General features: G+C 37.4%; 2 protein-coding genes across 2 annotated transcripts in view; one reads left to right on the top strand and one right to left on the bottom strand.

Annotated features, from left to right (window-relative positions):
* The window catches only part of Osbpl10 (oxysterol binding protein like 10), a 172,981-nt gene extending 167,272 nt beyond the window's left edge, over window positions 1–5,709 (top strand). The window contains exons 11-12 of the mRNA XM_048795377.1: window positions 3,504–3,657; window positions 5,494–5,709. Of these exons, the coding sequence (XP_048651334.1) occupies window positions 3,504–3,657; window positions 5,494–5,538 (199 nt within the window). The 3' untranslated portion in view covers window positions 5,539–5,709. The remainder of the gene's footprint in view (window positions 1–3,503; window positions 3,658–5,493) is intronic.
* A 6,578-nt stretch (window positions 5,710–12,287) lies between these two features.
* Stt3b (STT3 oligosaccharyltransferase complex catalytic subunit B) overlaps window positions 12,288–19,516 on the bottom strand; it is an 87,546-nt gene continuing 80,317 nt past the window's right edge. The window contains exons 15-16 of the mRNA XM_015489547.2: window positions 16,830–17,042; window positions 12,288–13,900 (exon numbers count right to left, since the gene is read on the bottom strand). Coding sequence (XP_015345033.1) covers window positions 13,820–13,900; window positions 16,830–17,042 — 294 coding nt within the window. The 3' untranslated portion in view covers window positions 12,288–13,819. The remainder of the gene's footprint in view (window positions 13,901–16,829; window positions 17,043–19,516) is intronic.

The following is a 19,516-nucleotide window of genomic DNA, read 5'->3' on the forward strand; positions in this document are numbered from 1 at the left end:
GTAGCTTTAAACTCGAGAATTCACTTTAATCTTGTATTCTACTTCTGAGTACCTGTTCTCAGGGAAGATTCCTAAATTCAGATTTAGGAAGCTGATTTTTGAAAAAGGGCAGAGGAGGGAACTAAACAATAGAAACCACCCAACTGTCTGACATTTGGAAAAAAAATCAGATGTCCACTCTATGGAATGAATATAATGCAGCCCCTTAAAGTGACATTTATGCACATACACAAGCATAAATTTTTTGTGGCAGGTGTGCTAGGGATTGAATTCAAGGACACTTGACTGCTGAGCCACATCCCCAGTCCTGTGTTGTATTTTATTTAGAGACAGGGTCTCACTGAGTTGCTTAGCACCTTGCTGTTGCTGAGGCTGGCTTTGAACTCCTATTCCTCTTGCCTCAGCCTCTCGAGCTGCTGGGATTATAGATGAGCCACCACACCTGACTCGGAAGCAGCATCTTATTGGAAGATGCCATTTTGATTTTTCAGTCTAGGATATCAGCAAACCATGTATGGCCCATGGGTCAAATCTAGCCTGTGGCTGATTTTATGAACAAAGTTTCATTGGAACACAGCCATGATGGTTCACAGCTGTATATGGTTTGGTATGGTTTATGGCTGCTTTCCTGAACAACAGCAGAGTTAAGTAGTTACAACCATAGACCATATGGTTTGCAGAGCCTCACATGTTTACTATCTATCTGGCCCTTTACAGAAAATGCTTGCCAACCCTCACTCTAATCTAGAAGTATGTTGCTCTTATAGCATGTAAGGGTAAAATGAAATTTCAAATGATCTTGCAGAAGGGTTTGCTATTACTAGAAGAGTCTGCAACCAAATAAGTGCTTGTTAAGTGGAAACAAAGCAGGATACAAGGTGTATGAATAATATATTATAGCTGAGTTTAATAAAAACAGAGGTTCAGCATCCTTGGAATCTTTGTTGTAGGATTAGTATTAGAACAACTCATCCTTGTTATTTGGGGATAATGAATGTAACTTCTCTGTGTCCAGATGGATGTCATGAACTCTGTCCAAGCATCCTTTTTTCAACCCAACCTATTGGACAGTGGTAGTAGGAAAAGGAAGCTGCTGTAAGGAATAAGATCCAGCCCGTGGTCACACTGGCTCTAATGGAACATTCCCAGGACAAGTAATCCTGTGGGTCTTGGCATGACTGTTGTTTCCAGTCTGACCATTGAGAACAAAGCTCTGATGATCTGCTACTGTGCTTCTAAGGATATCGGCAGTTGAGCTTCTCTTCATTAAGACTCTTTGCTGCCTTGTCAGCCTGCAGCAGGGAAGGAGTCTGGTGTGAGAGTGTATGTACGCAGACTGTACTGAAATACGGAGCTGAACTGTAGGGAAATGCAGCCAACCCACCTTTGTCCTTTGCTTAGGAAACAGCATTGAAAAGTAGAGTGGCTGGTCCAAGGGCAAACCTGCACCCACTGTCCATACCAGGTCCCCAAAACAAAGGAAGGGACCATTAGCATGGTTAATTAAACTGACCAGTGGTTAGACTGGTTGTCTCAGCCTTACAGTGGTGCTGTCCCTGATGAGTCCTTCAGTCCCCAGCAAGTCCTGTCAGAGGGACCCAATGCCCTCATCAGGAGGACAAAGATACTCTCTGGTCTGCCTACACCTGTCGATGGTGCCCAGAGTGTGGTCTGAGTACGGGTCCTGCCTTGGCCAGAGCTCTCAGGAGAAGGGAAAGCTAATGTGCAGCGATGCCAGGCACACCTTGCTTTCGCCACTTGTCCACCTTTGCCACGTTGACTCCCTCCTCAGCAAGGGCTACTATTGGCTTCCTTTTGCTTTTCTGTCTGACCTATGCCCATCCCTCCCCACCCTGAAGGTGCCTTCCCTTGCTGTCTTTTCTTTTGGCTTGGTGTTTAGCGCTTTCTTCAGCCGAGTCCTCGTGCACTCCCATCCTCCTCCCCACCATCTAGTGGCTCTCTGGGTTGGATCTTTGTGCTTGTCTGGGAAGGGCTCTTTGTGAGCCCGTTCTTACCCCATTTCCTCCTCAGTCCTGGGAGGGGGTGTCTCTGCCCTCTTAACTTGTGCCACTGTCCTAGAGAGGATCTCACATCCTGGATGTCCTTGTGCCCAGTTCTTCCTTTAGAATGAAGGGTAATGACGAGGTCTGTATTTGACCCAACACCTAATTTATTTCTTTACTTATTTCACTCTGCTGTTCTGGCCAGTCATGTGTGTATTGCTGGGGACTGAACCCAGGCCTTGAACATGCTAGGCAAGAACTCTACCTTTGAGCTACATTTCTCAGCCCAATTACTTTTAAATTGACATGATGGTAATTTGATACATATATTGTCTAATGTACAAATCAGGGTAATTGGCAATTCCATCTCTGTGAACATTTACCATTTCTTTGTGCTAGGAATCTTCAAACTCCTCTCTTCTAGTTCTTCCAAAGACCTAGCTTCATATTGCAGCTCCAGAAACTTGTTTTGCAGTAGAACAAGCCATCATGTCATGCTCCCTGGGTCTGTATGGTAGACCCAGGGTGGGATTGGTAGGAAGAATATGACCCTTGGCATCCAGCCTCCTCAGAAGGTGCTGCTTGCTGTCCCTGACTTGCTAGTAGTGGCTCCACCATCCCTCCTCTGCCTAGAGGCCAACATTCCAGGTTTCTTACTGCACTAACGCCTGGCTGCAGAAAGGGTCATGGTTACCAACTGTGGAAAGGGATCTAATGAGAACCTCCACTTGCCCCCTGGGTGCAGAGGCGTCATTTCCTGAGAGCAGGGAGGGAATCTGCACCATTGAAATCTCTGCTTCTTTTGTGTGGAAACTGAGGCTTCTCCTGATGCATTTCAGTGTGGAAGTGTGTGGATGATGGTGTCCTGCTTCACCATGGTTCTTCTGTACTTTAGAATGGGGTATTCCTCTGAATCCAGGCTGGTCCCTGGCAAGTCCTGAGGAGAGCCACATGTCAGAAGCCAGTCTAGGCCACCTCTATGGTGAAGGAAATGAGGCAGAGACATAGCCTTCTGTGTAGACCTGGGGGGGAGTGATGGATACTACACCATAAACATAACATTTCTTCCTACTCCTCCCCTAAACATTTCTGCACTTCAGTTTTCTTTGTAAAATAGGAATAATGTAACATATCATGGAGTTAGGAGGATTAAGTGGGCTTATAAATGTAATATGCTTAGAAATCTTTATGGTAAATGCCATGTCAGTGTTTGCGATTACTGTTGGTAGTAATGTTAGTTACACTGCCTACTGCTGTTATTGGTAGATCTGAGCTCCAGAAACTCAGCCCAGAGAAAGGCATGCTGCTTGGGACAAGTAAAGGCAGCACAGATAGAGCCAGGTAGCGCTGGGTTCAAACCCTGATTCAGGCAGCTTCAAGATACCTGGATAAGCTACCTCTGGGGTAGGGCTTGCCTGCGTTCCCTTCCTACTCTGGGCACTGTTATCCTCCAGCTGGCTGACCTCATTGCATTGTCTCCTTTCCTCTGTGCCTCTACAGGAACCTCTGGCAGGAGGTTACCCGATATTTGCGACTAGGGGACATTGATGCAGCCACAGAGCAGAAGCGGTGCCTGGAAGAGAAACAGCGGGTGGAGGAACGGAAGCGGGAAAACCTCCGCACACCATGGCAGCCCAAATATTTTATCCAAGAGGTAACTCTGCTGCTGCTTATTGGGCTCTTGCCCATGAGAGCTTACCCTGGACAAGGGAGCTCTGGTGGGTTTTTCTTGCTAACCAGTTTGGATGCATGGGGACAGGCAGGACAAAGGGAAGTCCTGGGATCAATTAGGGGCATCTTGGCTCTGGCTTCAATTTTGGAACAGGATTCAGGCATAATACCTTGAAGCCTAAAACCATCTTGAGGGCAGAATTGAGCTGTTGACACTTCTTCTCCATCAGAAAATCCCATTAGCCTGCTAGGAGGGAAAGGAATGGGATTGAACATCTGGATTCTGTTCTACTTAAGGAAATTATAACACTGTTACTTTATCATTAGTATCATACCAGTTGTGAAGTGCCTCACAGTCTACCCTCACACCTGGGGAGCTGGAGTCCTCATGACTGAGCCCTGCCTTTCAGGGCTCTGCCTCCTGTGAGCTACATAGGACAGACATGTTAGGGAAGACCAGTGTGATAACGCTGCCATAGCTGTCACCCCAGAGAGTGATGTTGGAAGGCAGAATATCCACGTGGCTGCCACCCTACTAGGCAAGTGAGCAAGACACCATGTGTCCCATAGAGGCCGGGGTACTCTGTTAAGTAATTGGGAAGCATTCTAAGAACAGAATAGTAAGTTTTAAAAAGATAGGAGCCACAATTTGTAGAACAGGCCCTCGGGAACAGAAGCAGGCCAGTGAGAATGGGGCAAGTTTAAGTCTCTATTCAAAGCATGAGATGCCACTCACCTCTAATTCTTTGAGGAGCCAGAAATCCAGATTTATGGGAAATCTGATATTTGCATGATGGTTATTTAAATTTTTTAAATTTCTTGACAAGAGCTAATCAAAATGTATCTATGGATCTTTCTTTACCCCTGGTGCCACTGATACTCTAACTTCTACAAAGATGGCTCATTCTTTCTAGATGTAAGGCTACGGGGTGACTCAGAGCAACATAGCAATTTGGTGGGGGATTTATGATCAGGAGCAACAGTAAGCCACCAGTTCTCCCCAAGTCAAGAACTGAGAGCTATGGACTGAAAGGATACTTAAGTTTGGACTCTGGCTCAGACAGGCTGTTTGGTGGTGGGGAAACGATTTAAGAGTTAGTAAGGACCTATGCCCAGATGAGGTAAATCCTTCCATGGAAAGTTGTACACTAAACAACAAGAAATTCTTTCACTTAGGTTTAATAAAAGTCAGTACATTGATAACAGAAGTCCTGGGGACATGAAAACAGTAAAAACCATCCCAACTCCAGAATGGTTACCATTCAGAATGTACATTCCCTTCTGGCTTAGCTCCAGACTCTGTATGCCACTTTGTTCTTGCCTTTCTGCACTTCATTGGTTGTTGTTGGTTCTTTTGTTTACTCATCTTTCTGTGGTTACAGCCTGTTGAAATATTTCTCTGGCTTCTCACCGCCCCCCACCCCCCAGCATGGTGGGCTGAGAAGTTACTGGTTTGGGTTCCATATATGAAACCTACACCTTTTCTTTTTCAGTTGTTTCATCCATCCAGCTGCCTTCTTTCTCTGCGGTGTTGAAAGGTTTAGTGATGTAAAGCAACAACGTCCCCATTTATTTTGGTTATTCCATGGGGTTTCTTCCTGACATGCTAAGATCATCTTGGGCTCTAAAGGCAGCCAGGCTGAGAGGGGCAGTGAAGTCATTGTTTGGCTTGGGTGAGATACTGAGAACAAAGCATATATGTGCAGATTGGCAGAGGTCCCTGTAGTATCCTGATATATCAGACTGGGGCACCTACCCTTGCTTCCTCCTTTTGTCTACTGAGAGGTCTCCATGTAATGCCTCCTTCCTTCTTTTTCAGGGCAACGGCTGGGTATACTTCAATCCCCTCTGGAAGGCACACTGATGGGCTGGAGGTGCAGAGCTTTCCTAAATAGCCCTGTTTTTGTAGGAATTAAAGTGGTACAGTACCAAGGTTTTGTTGGCATTCACCAGGACCCCTTGCTAGCAAACAAGAAATGGTAAAAAAAAAAAAAAAAAAAAATTCTATACTGTGAACCATGCTCCCCCAAACTCTTGCTAGAGGATTGAATTTATCCAAGAGCCATTTGGGGCATGTGTGTACATATGAGTATTACTACACATGTAAATAATGCACTCACCAAGATTTAAGTGGGTAATCATGAGCTCCTTTTTATCAATGAGGTTTGAAGTTTTCTATTTTTCACTTTGCCAAAAATGTTTTGCACTTACAAAGATGTTTTCACTTAGCCAACTTCTGTCAAAATGAAGATTGAATTGGCATGGCCCAATCAATGTGTCCTTACAGTAGACAGTGGCTCATTCCTGGGAGAAATGCAGGTGGCAATCATTTCCCAAGTGATTTTCACATCCTTCCCCATCTCCATCTTTTGTTTGTCCACATCCAAGAAATATAAACTACTTTGCTGAGAATGGATGTATGCAGGAAGCTATTGGAGATTAATGCCAGAGCCTTCTAAGGTGGAATCTAGAGCCAAACCAGGCCCTAACATTGAGTTTTCCTCCCATCTTTCTGATGCTCAAAGCACGAGTCATACATCCCTCAGAAGCTTCTTCCTTTACAGCAGAAAATAAATCTTCATTACCTTCATGATGGAAAAAAGGGCTTCAGAAGCTGAATTATGTGCATGCATATTCAAATATGCACAAGTACCACCTCAATCTTGTATTTAGTTTGGATAGAGAAAATAATTTACTGTGGATTTTTAAAAAGTGTACCTCTCTGGTATGACTCAAACTCTGGAAGAAAGCCACTGTGATTAAAACAAAGCCTTTGTAAGTGTTCCATGGTTTCAGTTGAATTTGTCCTCAGCCTTTACAAATTGAGGTGTCAGATGTGACCAAAAAAAGGAAAAATGATTTTTGCTCAATGCTTAATTTATTTTTTACTGTGCCACTCCAATGATATTTATAAAAATCAGTAGCATGAATGCTTCTCTGTAGTAATACTAATTTTGTGCCTTTCGTCCGCTTTCTTAAGACCAATTGTTCACACTTTGTAGATATTAGACAAATATTTCAATTAAATGTTATTCCTCTTTGTGTGTCTTTTTTTTTCTTCAGGGATTCAGAAGTTCTGATCGACTGGCTCTGAATTAGCTCATTTTCTCAATTAGGTATTAGTATTGATCTACCAAAACAGTGTTCTAAAATCTATCAAACATGAATACTTTGACAAGTTCTTAAGACTAAGTACATATTTCCTATTATGGGCCCGTTCACGACATTTTTAAAAAACATCCAGTTGAACAGTGCTTGGGATCATTTTATTTCTAAGTGGGAAAGATGCTATATTGAAGGGGAAATTCTCAGAAATCTTGATCTTCTAGTCTTCCTACGAAGCATAAGCCATCTGGAAGTCAGAAGGCTCACTTCTCAGGAGGGTAGGGTATACTTTGCTTTTTTGAAACTGTTAAGAAACACTAGATTTATAAACCATATGGAGAATACCTGAGTCTTAAAGCCCACAATTGTATCTCCCTCTATACCCTCCCTGCACTAACCATTGCTGTTTTATAAAACAATACTATTTCCAGATCAATCTGACTTAGTGGTGCTGGTCATTTTTGTGTAAAACAGCATTGTATACATAAAATTATTTATATGCCTTGTTGCTCTGGATCGAACTTTTGTGTTGGAGATAGCAAAAGCAGGTATCCTGGTCTGTCTTTTAATCTCAGGAAAAGCTTTCAGTATTTAACCATTATGTCTGCTGTGGGTTTTTAATATGTGGACTTGAGGTAGTTTCCTTCTCTTCCTAGTTTTGTTGTATTTTGATCGTTGAAAGGGTCTTGATCATGTCACAATGCCTTTTCTGCAAAATTAAGATGACCATAGTTTCTCCCCTTTCTTTGAATTCAGAAATTTCTGATGTTTGGCAGAATTTGCTAACCATTTGGTCCTGAGGGGTCTTTTGATTATTGATCCAGTCTCCTTAGATTTTTCTGTTTCTTTGTGATTCAGTCTTTGCAGGTTGCATCCTTCTAGGGATCTGTGCAACAGGATTATCCAATTTATTGGCATACAGTTGTTCATAGTACTTATTTTGGAGATGAAATCTGGGCTGTCTCTGAACATATTACTCTCATAATCTTGTTTACCTTTGTAGAACTCTAGAGTAATGTCCTTATTTTCATCTGATTTATTTGACCTTTTATCTTTGAAGCAGTTAATCTGTTTGCTCATTTTCTTTTTGAAAAATGATCAATATTTCACCTCAAAGGAACATTTTGTCTACAGTTTTATGAATACACTATTTGTATATTTGATGAACTCATTTTGGCATTGAGTGAAATTGATACATATTCTATCCTAGGAATTTATTTTTTTGAATTCTTGAATACTTTTGTACATTTTAGCTAACCTGGTGGGCAGTATTCCTTTTCAGTTGCCATTTTGGATTTCTTCTGTCAAGGGCTAATAAAGAATATTCAGAATTAAATAACTCTTAGGAAGACACAGGAAATTTTTATCAGTTATAGGCAAGATGATAGTACATATGTATTGTCCAAATCTCAAAATTTTTCTGATCTTTTTGGGAAGCACACATGGCAGTGAGATAGCATTAAATCATCCCAACTAAAGTCTGCACATAAGGCTTCACAGGAACAAACTATCACTAGGTCACAATCTAGAAGATGGAAATTCCAAGGCCATTTTCCCATAGGAAACTGGATGGCAGGTTGGTAATATCTATCACTTAAATTGGGTTCAGGTGATTTTTTTTGGCTTTTTTCCTTGGGTGTAACTAGAGGAAACAAAATCCTCTGAAAAGTTAGGTCTAAATTTGCCCATAGGACTCAAATATATCTTGAACACCATGCACTAGAAACGAGACCCTTCAGAGTTCTAGGTACTAGCTTTACTAGGCCCAGCTTTAAACAGACTTGAGGAAATTATGCTTAATAGTCTGAGGCAGAAGGAATATTTAGTAAGATAACAGACTTTAGAAACCGATGAAAACAAGTCAGTTAAAAGGTCAACAAATCCAAAGTATATAAGGATGAAAAAGGTGTATTATTGCAAACTCCATAAGATAGCAAAAAACAAGTACCAATTTACCAGCAATATTTATTTTGTAGATGGATACAATACCTTTATGTGGTGCTGAAGGTCAAACCCAGTGCCTCTCATGTGCTAGGCAAGCACTATCACTGAGCTACAACCCTAGCCCCTACACTACCAAAAGAACGTTGCTTTAAATAAATTCATATTAGGGAAAGAGATCAATACAACAAAGCAAAACACTGCCTCCTCCATAGAAATACTACTAACTTTCTAAAAAAAAAGACTAGAGAAATTAGTTCGTCTTCAAAAGCGGGGAGGAAGCTTTAAAAAAAAAAAAAAAAAACCTGCCATGGAAAATAAGGGAGTCATGGTAGAAGTTGGGGGAAAATATGAATACAAGAAAATTAATCTTAGTAATTAAAAGGGGACATCACTATAAACAATTTTACATTAACTGAAATATGGTTCTTGTAAGTTGTGCTTTCCAAGAAAATTATCTGATAATCATGCACCTGTAAAATATTGTGTAGTAATAAAACCTTTGTACAAAGAAATTTCCAGGCCCAAATGGTTTCACAAGTAATTTCTAACAGATTCTAGAAATACAAGTTTATCTTAGCAGTATGAACAAAAGTCTTAAGAGAAAAAAACCTTGAGAAAGCCATTCATGATTAAAAACAAAGTGGGGGAACTGGGGTTATGGCTCAGTGGAAGAGTGCCTACCTAGCATGCATGAGGGGCTGGGTTTGATCCTCAGCACCATATAAAAGGTATTGCGTCCACCTACAATTAAAAGACATGTGGGAAATGGCAATGTCCTTAATTTGATCAAAGGTACCTACTGAAAATCTACAACATAGTGCAAAGTGAACTACCAGTGGTACAGTGCTTGCCTAGCATGCACAAATGGCCTGGGTTTGATCCCTAGTACCTTTCCCCTTAAAAAGGTATTCTTTGTGAAACAGAGGACAAGGATAGTACCTTTTCTATGCAAGGAAATGTAACCATTATAAAGGGAGAAAAAAAAGCCTCATTCCCAGATTATGAGGAGTTATATATCACAATAAATCTTTGAAATACAGTGGTAGGATGAGTTTTACCAAGGTTTTTGAATACAATTTCAATATACAGAAGTCAACTTTATATTGACCATAAGAAACTTACACATTAAAAAACAACATGTTGAAAACTCTTAGCATCCATATAAATTGAGGGATATGCTATATTCATGGTCAGAAGTATCAATGTTTTAAAGGTGTTAATCTTCCCCAATTGATCTATAAACTGAATAGTCAATCAAAAACTCAAGGTTTTTCTCTTTTGGTGGAACTTAATTATAAAATTTACATGTTAAAGCAAAGGCCCAGAAAAATCTAAGTTTAAAGAGCTAGGTGAGGAGTACTCCTCTGTCTTATATCTTAAAGCTACACTAAGTCATACAAAGAACTCTATGGAATATAAAAAGTTGATGGAATTCAATTTACTACACAAGGAATATTTCAGAGCCATAGGAAAAGGACATGTTTTTTTTTTTCTTCTTCCTCCAATAAATGGTGCTGGGAAAATTATGTATCCATATTCCCAAAACTCAAAACAAAAACAATTCACAGGATACTAGACAAATGAATTCCACAAAACTGAAAAGTAAAACAGTAATTTCCTGGGAAACACCACAGGCAGCTATAGTTTTTTTAAACAAGGCTGTACACACACAAAAGATTGAGGAAAAACATTAAAATTATTCTTAGAAAATCTGCAACACAAATGAAGGCCTCATATACATAATATATACTCATAACTAAAAAAACTAAATATGCATAATAATCAGTACCTTAGAAAACAGGGATTTCCAAATGGCCAACTTCATTAGCAACCTGGAAGAAGGCACACTAAACAGAAATCACTTTGTGCCCCTCAGGAGGAGATAACTAAACGAAAACAAGGACTGATAAGGATGTGGAAGCAACAAAAACTTTCATATACAACCCAGCAATTCCATTTTGGGGGCAAATAATCACAGAAATACATGCACATAAGCACCAAGAGAGATGTCATTATATAGCATTATTTATAATATATTCAAGCTGAAAACTACAGTGGTCCATCAACAATAGAACAGATAAGAGTAAGCTTGAGAGAAAGAGAACACTGTGTATCAATAAAAATGAATAAACTTATAGTTCTGTGTAAGAACCTGGATGCTTTTCACAAATACTAAGCAAAAGCAGTTAAATACTAAACACATATATTCTACTTATTCCATTTATGTAGTTCAAAGAATAGAAGCACCTAAACACACTTAGATAAAGACTTAAGTGGTAAAAGCAGAAATAAAACTACCATAAAAGCAAAGAGTGATTAACTTCTGGACCAGGAAGGTGGGACAGGACAGTTTCTGGGAGGTTTTTCATGAGGATGCTTCTGGAATATTAGTACTGTTCTGTTTTCCTGACTTGGGGATCATGGTTAAAAGATTGCCTACTTTGTGGTAACTTCACTAAGTCTTGTCCATTTTTGCTTCTGTTATATTTCATAATAAAAATCGATTGTTATTTGGTTACTGTTTGGTGTTTTCTCAATTTCTTACCATTGCAGTTACAGACTGCCATTGAGATCTATTTACACTTATCTATTTTCTCCACCTACTTCAAATGATTATGAGCAGAGCTCCCAAGAAAGATGAAGAGTTATGGAGATTAGATGCACAATGATGTAAATGTACTTAACACTACTTAAAAAAATAGTTTGTTGGGAATTGTTACATTTTAAACAATTCTTTTTAGTACTGCTGAGGATGGAGCCCAGGATATCTTGCATGTGGTAGGCAAGAGTTCTACCACTGAGCTACACTCCCAGCCTTAGAAAAGAAATTTTTTAAAAGGAGCAGCAGCTCCACAAAGTCATCATCTTACTGCCTCTTGGATATGGAAACAGTACTGCTCTGGGGGATTTTACACTATCTACTCCTTTGGCCTCTCGGGTTGTGGTTTAGGGAACTCATATGAATTTTAAAGTTCAAGAAACTCAGTTTAACAAAAGTATAAAATCTAAATTTTGTCTTCAGACTTGCTGCCTTACCCTTATAGTCCAAATACCATTTTGCATTCTAAAACTTCAAAGGTAGAGTGATCTTTAATTACCTTGAGATGAACAGTGATTACATGTGAATTTAAAAAAAATATTCTAAGCCAATTATTCTTATTCCAGTGTAGCCAAACTATAGTTTTACTTTTCTGCTACAATAAAACAAGTCTTAAAAAGTTAAAATGGCAATTTACTGACAAGTTACATTGAACCAAAACATTGTTTCCTAATATTGAAAGCTGAAGGTTCTTTCCTGTGCAAAATGAAAAAAATTCTAAAGATTTGATTAAATACCAAGAACTTCACCATTTATGGCTTTGTCAGGACTCCTTTCCTTAATAGAGATCAATCTATTTGACTAGGTTTCTTCTCCCTTCCATCTCCCCCATGCCACCCCCACTCCACCATCAAAATAAGATTTTCACTGGGCTAAAAAGAAGGCAAAATAGGAGGTTTAAGTTAAACTAATTTCCCATAAAACCTTTGTAAATGTGAACAGAAACAATTTGTAAAAGACAACACTTAACACAAAATTTGAATTAACTTTATTCCCCTACAGTCAACAACTTCTCTGCATTGAATTTTAAAGCAACAAAGTAAAAGAAAATCCCCCGAATGACAAGGTATCAGAAATCCAGATTTAGTTACGCTTTATTTGTGAAAATGTTCAGCCATTTTATTGTTCTGTAAAAGAACCATCATCTGGGTCAAAAATGAATTCTATAAATCAAAGAATATTCTACACCTTGAAAAAGAAAATCAGCAATAACATTCTCACTGAACATTGTAAATTACATTGTTCTTCATAAAAGGTACATACTATTCTGCACTTTTCCACCAAAAGCAGTGGTGTGTTATGCTTGTCATATAAAAAAAAAATTATATCCTGTAGCAGGAAAAAACCTTTCTCTTTCACTTTTACTAAACAACTGGAGAAAATTTTCAAGTCTGTATAAAGTTGCCTATAAGCTGGAAAGTGAACATGTTCAATCTCCATTTATATTTTAGTGCATTTTTTGACAATTGTCACATTTTTAATAAAAGTAAGAAAATGCATATAGCACTAAAGAGTGTTTCATCAAATGCTTAAGGTATTAAAAAATATGGAGCAGAGAACAAAAATCATTATGATGAATGAAACTGTTATAAAATCAGAAAAATCCAAAGTTTACAAATCCTGTCATTTTGAAGAGTCACAGAAAATGAACTTTGGATACTTTTTTTTCCTCCTCAAATCTTTTGCATGTAAACATAGTGCTAACCTCAGTACTAAGGTGCCAAACCCTATCCTGGTAAGCAACATTCTGTGTAGTTGCTATGATTTCCAAAGGATATAAATTTAGCCCTTGAATGAACAATGTATGAAACCTGCTCTCTAAGTACCTGGTGAAAACAACTGCTAATAGCAGTAATAATGTGTCAACATAAAAATCTATTTGAATCCATCAGCTACTCTTGAGGTCCATCTTTGAAACAGCAGCTTCTTATAGCAAACAGTAACCAAGAGAAAATGTACATTTGATGAAACATTCTTTGCATTGGAGAAACATGAAAATAAATATAGTTCAAGGAAGTATAATTACTTTTCTAATACCTTTCTCAGACCTGTACTGGTTTACTGGTTCAAGAAGCTCTCATCATATTTTGTCTTTTATATTTTACATATTGCTATGTGGGTAATTCAGATAAAATGCAAGTCTTGTAAAATAAAAACACTGACAAGAATGCATGTGCCAGGGACCAAATTAGAGGGTTCTTTGGTGCAATTAGTCCAAATTCTCAGATTTGAAGGATAATATGTACCAATAAAAAAAATCTGCTGCTAGACATTTTACAGCAGTGCTCTGTCTTGCTTCACATTACAAATCAGAAACAGCTGTTCTCAATAATCCAATTTTATTTTTTCAATCAGGCATTGCCAGAAAATTTTGTACATTAACCTGGACCAGTGATGGTTCTGTACCCTCTGTTGCTGTGAAACATGACATGAGCTAAAGGCAAAGACCGGTTCTCACAAGGACAACTGCTTCAAGTCAGGAACTAAAACAGTGTGTTTAAACAGTCTTCTTAGATATTTTCTTGCCTTTCTTAAAAACTAGCTTATTTTTAATGTAGCCACGCTTCCTTTTGGTAGTCTAAAACAAAACAAAACCAGAACACATAGTATTAGCACAGATTTCTTACAGGTTAAGAAAAATTATCTACATACATGATTTATTGTATTATGAAGAAGACTGTCTTAATAAGCTCTTGGCTCTTATGACTGGACTCCCTGAACAGTTAGTGAATACTAACTATTGAATGCATGATGAATATGACTAGGTCCCTAACTTTAAGATGCAAGGACTATGACAGCATTTCTCGAATGCATTCCTTACCACCAAGGGAAAGAATCCCCACACCTCCTTTTCAAATAAATGCTTAGCTGTAATAATTTCTCAAATTTCCCAGTCATAATACAATATAACATCAGACTAAGGAATCATAAAATGGAAATGCTACTGCTGGTTTAGCCTTTAAGGAATCAGCTATGTGTCAGAAATATAAATTAGTAACTTTTGGAGCCTCAGTTTTCTTATCTGTAAAATGAGGATGACTACCAATCTATAAAAGTGAAAGACAAAATCACTTAGCACATTCTCCAACATTTCAGGAAGGAAATTAAGTACTTAAAAATGAAAAAACATAACAAAAACACATTCCCTGAGTTTCATACAACTTTTTAAAAAGAAAATGTTTTTTCTTAATTCAGCATCCCACTAAAATATTTAACAGATGTTTTCTGTTGTAAGAAACAAATTACTGCAAAGGTGGTGGTAGAAACCATTGCAAAAACATTTGCTGTGTTAGAATTCTATAGGATATATTGTATAAGCATGTATGTTTTTGTTGATTTGACACACATGCCTTGTCATTGAAGAAAGCAACAATTTTCTGAAAGTAAGTAGCTGGATGCATTATCAAATTCTGGCTTAACAGAGGCAAAATTCAAGAGACCTGACCATTCAATTCAAAGTTTACAATTCTTAGATATTTCAGAAACTTAGGGTAAATACAGCATCATTTTCCTTCTATTCATCATGTTCACTTCAAAACAATTTAGATTTTTTCTAACAATGATAAGAACATAAGGCAAAATACAATCCCTTGTTGAGGTTGCAAAACTTAGCTGCTGTTAATTTGTTAACCACAGTGCATGTTATCTTTATTTTATTATGGGAAACATAAAAATGTCAGATGGTGCAATTTTTAAAAACACAAACCAGGCCAAGGAGTTAGTTCCTTTTTTCTTATTATCTGTATGTTTCTAACATGAAAATTTTTCTATGAGATCTATGCAAATGACTATGCAAGTATACAACTGGGTCCTCAGAGTGTTTTTTCTTGTACTGGCAAAAAGTCGCCAAACCACAAAGTTTTTCTGCAGCCCTGGATTACAATTTCTAGCACTTCAGTCGTGCCAACTAGCAGTGGCAGAAAAACTCCTAAAATTTCTGTTGTATGCACACCTTCATCCTCAAATTGAAAACCAGAATAGGGAGAAGAAAGTAAGTAAGAAACATTTCTTTATAGTGCTAGTACAAAAAGAATATAAAGCCACGAAAAACAAATTTAAAAATTCATGTTATTGTCTACTAGAATGTTTCAGCTCAGAAGACTGATTTTTATTTATCCATTCACATTTATTTATTTTGGGGAAATGATGGATGGATAGACAAAAGAGATTAAGAAAATGTACTGCCTTTGAGATCTCTGCCATCAGTCAGATTGCAAATTCAACAGCCTTCTTCCCTGCCACCAGCCCCCAACCCAAATAAAACAAATATATAGTTCTTAACTAGGCTTGGATGTCTTAGGAGTAACTGCTTTCAGACTAGCAGGATTTGCTTTGACTTCTGCACTGTATAACTCACCGGCTTCTCTACACTCATGCCTGTGAGAAACCAGATAATTTGGTATCTTTGCCATCTGACATGAAGACTGGTAATTGAATTTGACAAGACAGAATGAAGTCAGTTCTATGTGACACCCTTTAAATACATTAGTCTAGATATGGTAATCTTTTCTGGGAGAGAAAGTATCCATATAAAGCTTTTATTTAAATATCACAGTTAATATTTAGTACATTTCTAGTAAAATGTGAAATAATCTGGAGGATATTTGGTGTATATTTGAAGAAATAAAGGGACAAGACAATTACTTTAATGATGTAAAATAACTGATCTGAACTGTGGAAACCCTAAGCATCTTTTCAAAAACTAAGACTGAAATCTATCTAAGAATAGAAACTTATAATACAACCTTAACATTTTACCTGACACCTTATTATTTCTCATCTTCCATAGTTGGGCAACCTACATAAATATTCATTTTTAGTAATCTTTTATAGAAAAGATTAGAGATCTATTTGGCTAAAATGAGCAATAATGACCTCCAATAAAATATTTCATCTTATTAAATATTTATTACAAAAGGACTGCAATAGTCTCATCATAATTCCTACCTACAAGCTTTGTCATAATAATTACATTAAAAATAATTATCTGAAGATAAATGATTTTTTTCTTCAGAAGGACTCACCAATCAAAAGCCTATTCTTTATTCTTGAATATTATAGTAACATCATACTACGAATGGAGTATGAAGATGCAATATAAATTTGCTTTGACCAAAAGATAAAGAACTAATCACAAATTCTATTGAGCACTTAGTATTTTTACTTTCACAAAGGTATGAAAAGTGATAGCCACAGACACATCTTACTTTACAAATAAATCTTACTAATGGCAATGGCACAAATTAAAGCCAAAAAATCTCAGCCTAGATCACTGATAACCACACCATGCTGTCTAGAAACAGTTGCTGGTAGGGACAGCTTAAGTACACAGTTTGAAAAGAATTCCCCTAGCAGGCTAATCTGATATATACTTTGTATATATAAGCCATAGCCTATAAATCTGGCAAATGGAAATTTAGTAGTAATTTTCAGTAATGTTTTTTGTGTAGGCCAACTAACCAACCCTGAATCATCCTTTCATAGGAATGATTTAACTTGGCACCCACCTTCTTTGACAAATACTTCTGTTTTGGGAAAATGTTGGTGACTCGAGGTTTATGATCTAGTGTCTCCCTGTTATCAGGTGCTTTCACTTTATATATCCTGACAAGCCAGTGTTCTGATGTAAAGGCTTCCTCCAAATGCTTGAATTTAATGTCCTTATTTCCAATTTCAGCATTACGTGTTCGGTCAAAACCTGGGGGTGTACGAAAATCCAGCTGCAAAAGTAACATTAGTATTGGATGTTAAACATACTGGAAAACTTATTCCGTGTTAGAAATTAGTAAATGTTGTTATTAGAGTAATACCCTCTCCCTTAAATTAAGAAAACAGAATCAAGAAATGTACCTTTATAGTTCTCATCATATGCTAATAACTAGACAGGAGGTAATCAGGAAGGGGGGTTGAATCAGAATAAGAATTTTACAGTCCTTGAGTGGACTAGATGAGCAGCTTACAGACATTAAAAAAAAAAGATGAATTCCAACAAAACCCTTTTTGAAAAATTAAGATTTGCCCCCTCCTCCTTTTTATAAGTATATATAGAAAACACACAGAAGGCATTTCTTTTCTTCCTCAGAGCCTTACAACTATCTGTTTTCTCTGTCGTGGCCTTCAATTCAATTCTTTTGTATTGCTGGCTCCTTCTTATAGCCTCTGACCTCAACCTAAATAGCATCTCTACAGAGAAATACTTTTTTGAGACTAGTAGTTGGTAAGTTTCTTCTACTGTTTCCTACAGAACTTTGTTCTTTTACTCTATAGGATATACTGTTAACCTTTTATTTATTTTTAAAGTTTCCTATATCTTCCACTAGAATGACGACTTTATCTTATTCACAGTGTATTTGTATTTTGAGGGCTACTTGTTAAATAAGTGCACAAGTAAACAGTGGTATTATACCCTGGAAATGTACTACAAAGGAACCTCAACAAGCTGATCCATGGGAGGATTTATGAGGAATAGAAAAAGAAAAAACAGGGGAAGAGTGACTACAAAATATTCAGACTAAGTTTATGTAGCATACAAACTTAACATAGGTAAAGTCAACTTAGAAACAAAAATAAAACCTCTATTCCAAAGAGTAGACAGCTTATTTTGGCTTGTTTACACAACACTAAAAACATATATAAACATTATTTAAACTATATCTCACCTATAAGCAGGGCAGGCATCAAAATAAATGCATGCTAGAATCATGGTTTAAAAATAGTCCTTCAACACAATCATTAGCAGAGAAACTAGTCATTTTCCCCAGAAAACCTAATTTCTGGAGTGACTAGTTATTACTACTTTCATAGCCTAAGTTGAGACACCAGCAAGTAGCCTTCAAAGAAACAAAAACTTACAATTAATTATTGTCTGTCTGGTATATTCTTTGTTTTTAAAGCCACCTCCAGAGTTAATTACAGTTCAATAAATAATGAAGCAAATGCCTGGCTGTACAAATCTACCTTGAAGTAACACAATGAGCAGGAGTACAGTGATATGCATGCTCTTCTAAAAAAAAAAAAAAAAAAAAAGTGTACCAAGCCCATATTTGCCATAACAATTGTATTTTTCAAAAGATTAAAATTTTGTTTCACAAACTGAAACCTAAACAAACCCCTTCTGTTTATAGAATTATCTTGATCCCTAGTGATAGTATAAAATTAAGCAGTTTTCCCCCTGCTTTCTAGGGTTATCAACTTACCAGAAAGCACTATGAAATTAGTTTTCACTGAGATTTTAATATGGAGGCAATAACTTGGTATTATAGTCAAGTAATAAAATAGCTATTAAAAAAAACTTAGCAATGGTTGGGGAGGGATGTAATTTTTTCCTCAACCCTCATGAGTACTTAGTTGAGATGGGCCCCTGTCAACAAAGGATAGATTAAAAAAGAGAAAAACAAGTATAATAATTTATGTAGCACATATCACATAGGAGAAGTTGCAATGAAAAACTCAAAAAAATGGCTTAGAATTCTGGATTATACATAACGTTTAACAAAGAACACTGTGGGGGAAATGACAAGACAAAGGAAAGGGTATTAAGACTCCAGAATAAGAAAGTATGGGAAGGTAAATATAAAGGAGAAATGAATGGCATATTGGGGTGACATGTTCTGGTTTCCCTCAAAAATCAAGTTGTAAGTTCAGTCCAGCCCACATTATTTGAAGACAAGGAAAACAAAAATAAAAACAAGTAGAGTCCAAAAGAATGTGAGGGTTACATGACTTGACAGAGCCTAACCTAAAACACAGGTATTATAACATCAAGTCCATTGTTCTTCTTTTTTCCCCCTCCTAGAGACAGATTTATTAGGAAAGCAAAAACACATTCAAGGGAGAATATGAGTTATCTCAAGAGAGAAACATATTTTGGGATAATGAAAGGAATACTTAGTCAAGGGAAAATGTTGGCCATCTCCAGAGAAAGAAACAGCCCCCCTCTTCCTTCTTTCTGCTATAACGCCTCTCTGCACATTCACTCATTTTGCAGATCATTAGCTTTTGTTACACATCATTCTGAATTATTAGGAAACTCTATTCCAGACAGTTCTAGCTATCTGGGATAATGGAGAACAGGTATAGAGTGAATGTCCGAAGTGACCATATAATTTAACTCTTTAAGGATTTTCTCCACCAAGCAGCAAAGTGGTATACTACCTAAGAGTATTATGTTTCCTAGCTAGGAAACCTTGCCCCT

The sequence above is a fragment of the Marmota marmota genome, unplaced genomic scaffold (genome assembly GCF_001458135.2).
Source record: "Marmota marmota marmota unplaced genomic scaffold, marMar, whole genome shotgun sequence".
Lineage (NCBI taxonomy): Eukaryota > Metazoa > Chordata > Mammalia > Rodentia > Sciuridae > Marmota > Marmota marmota.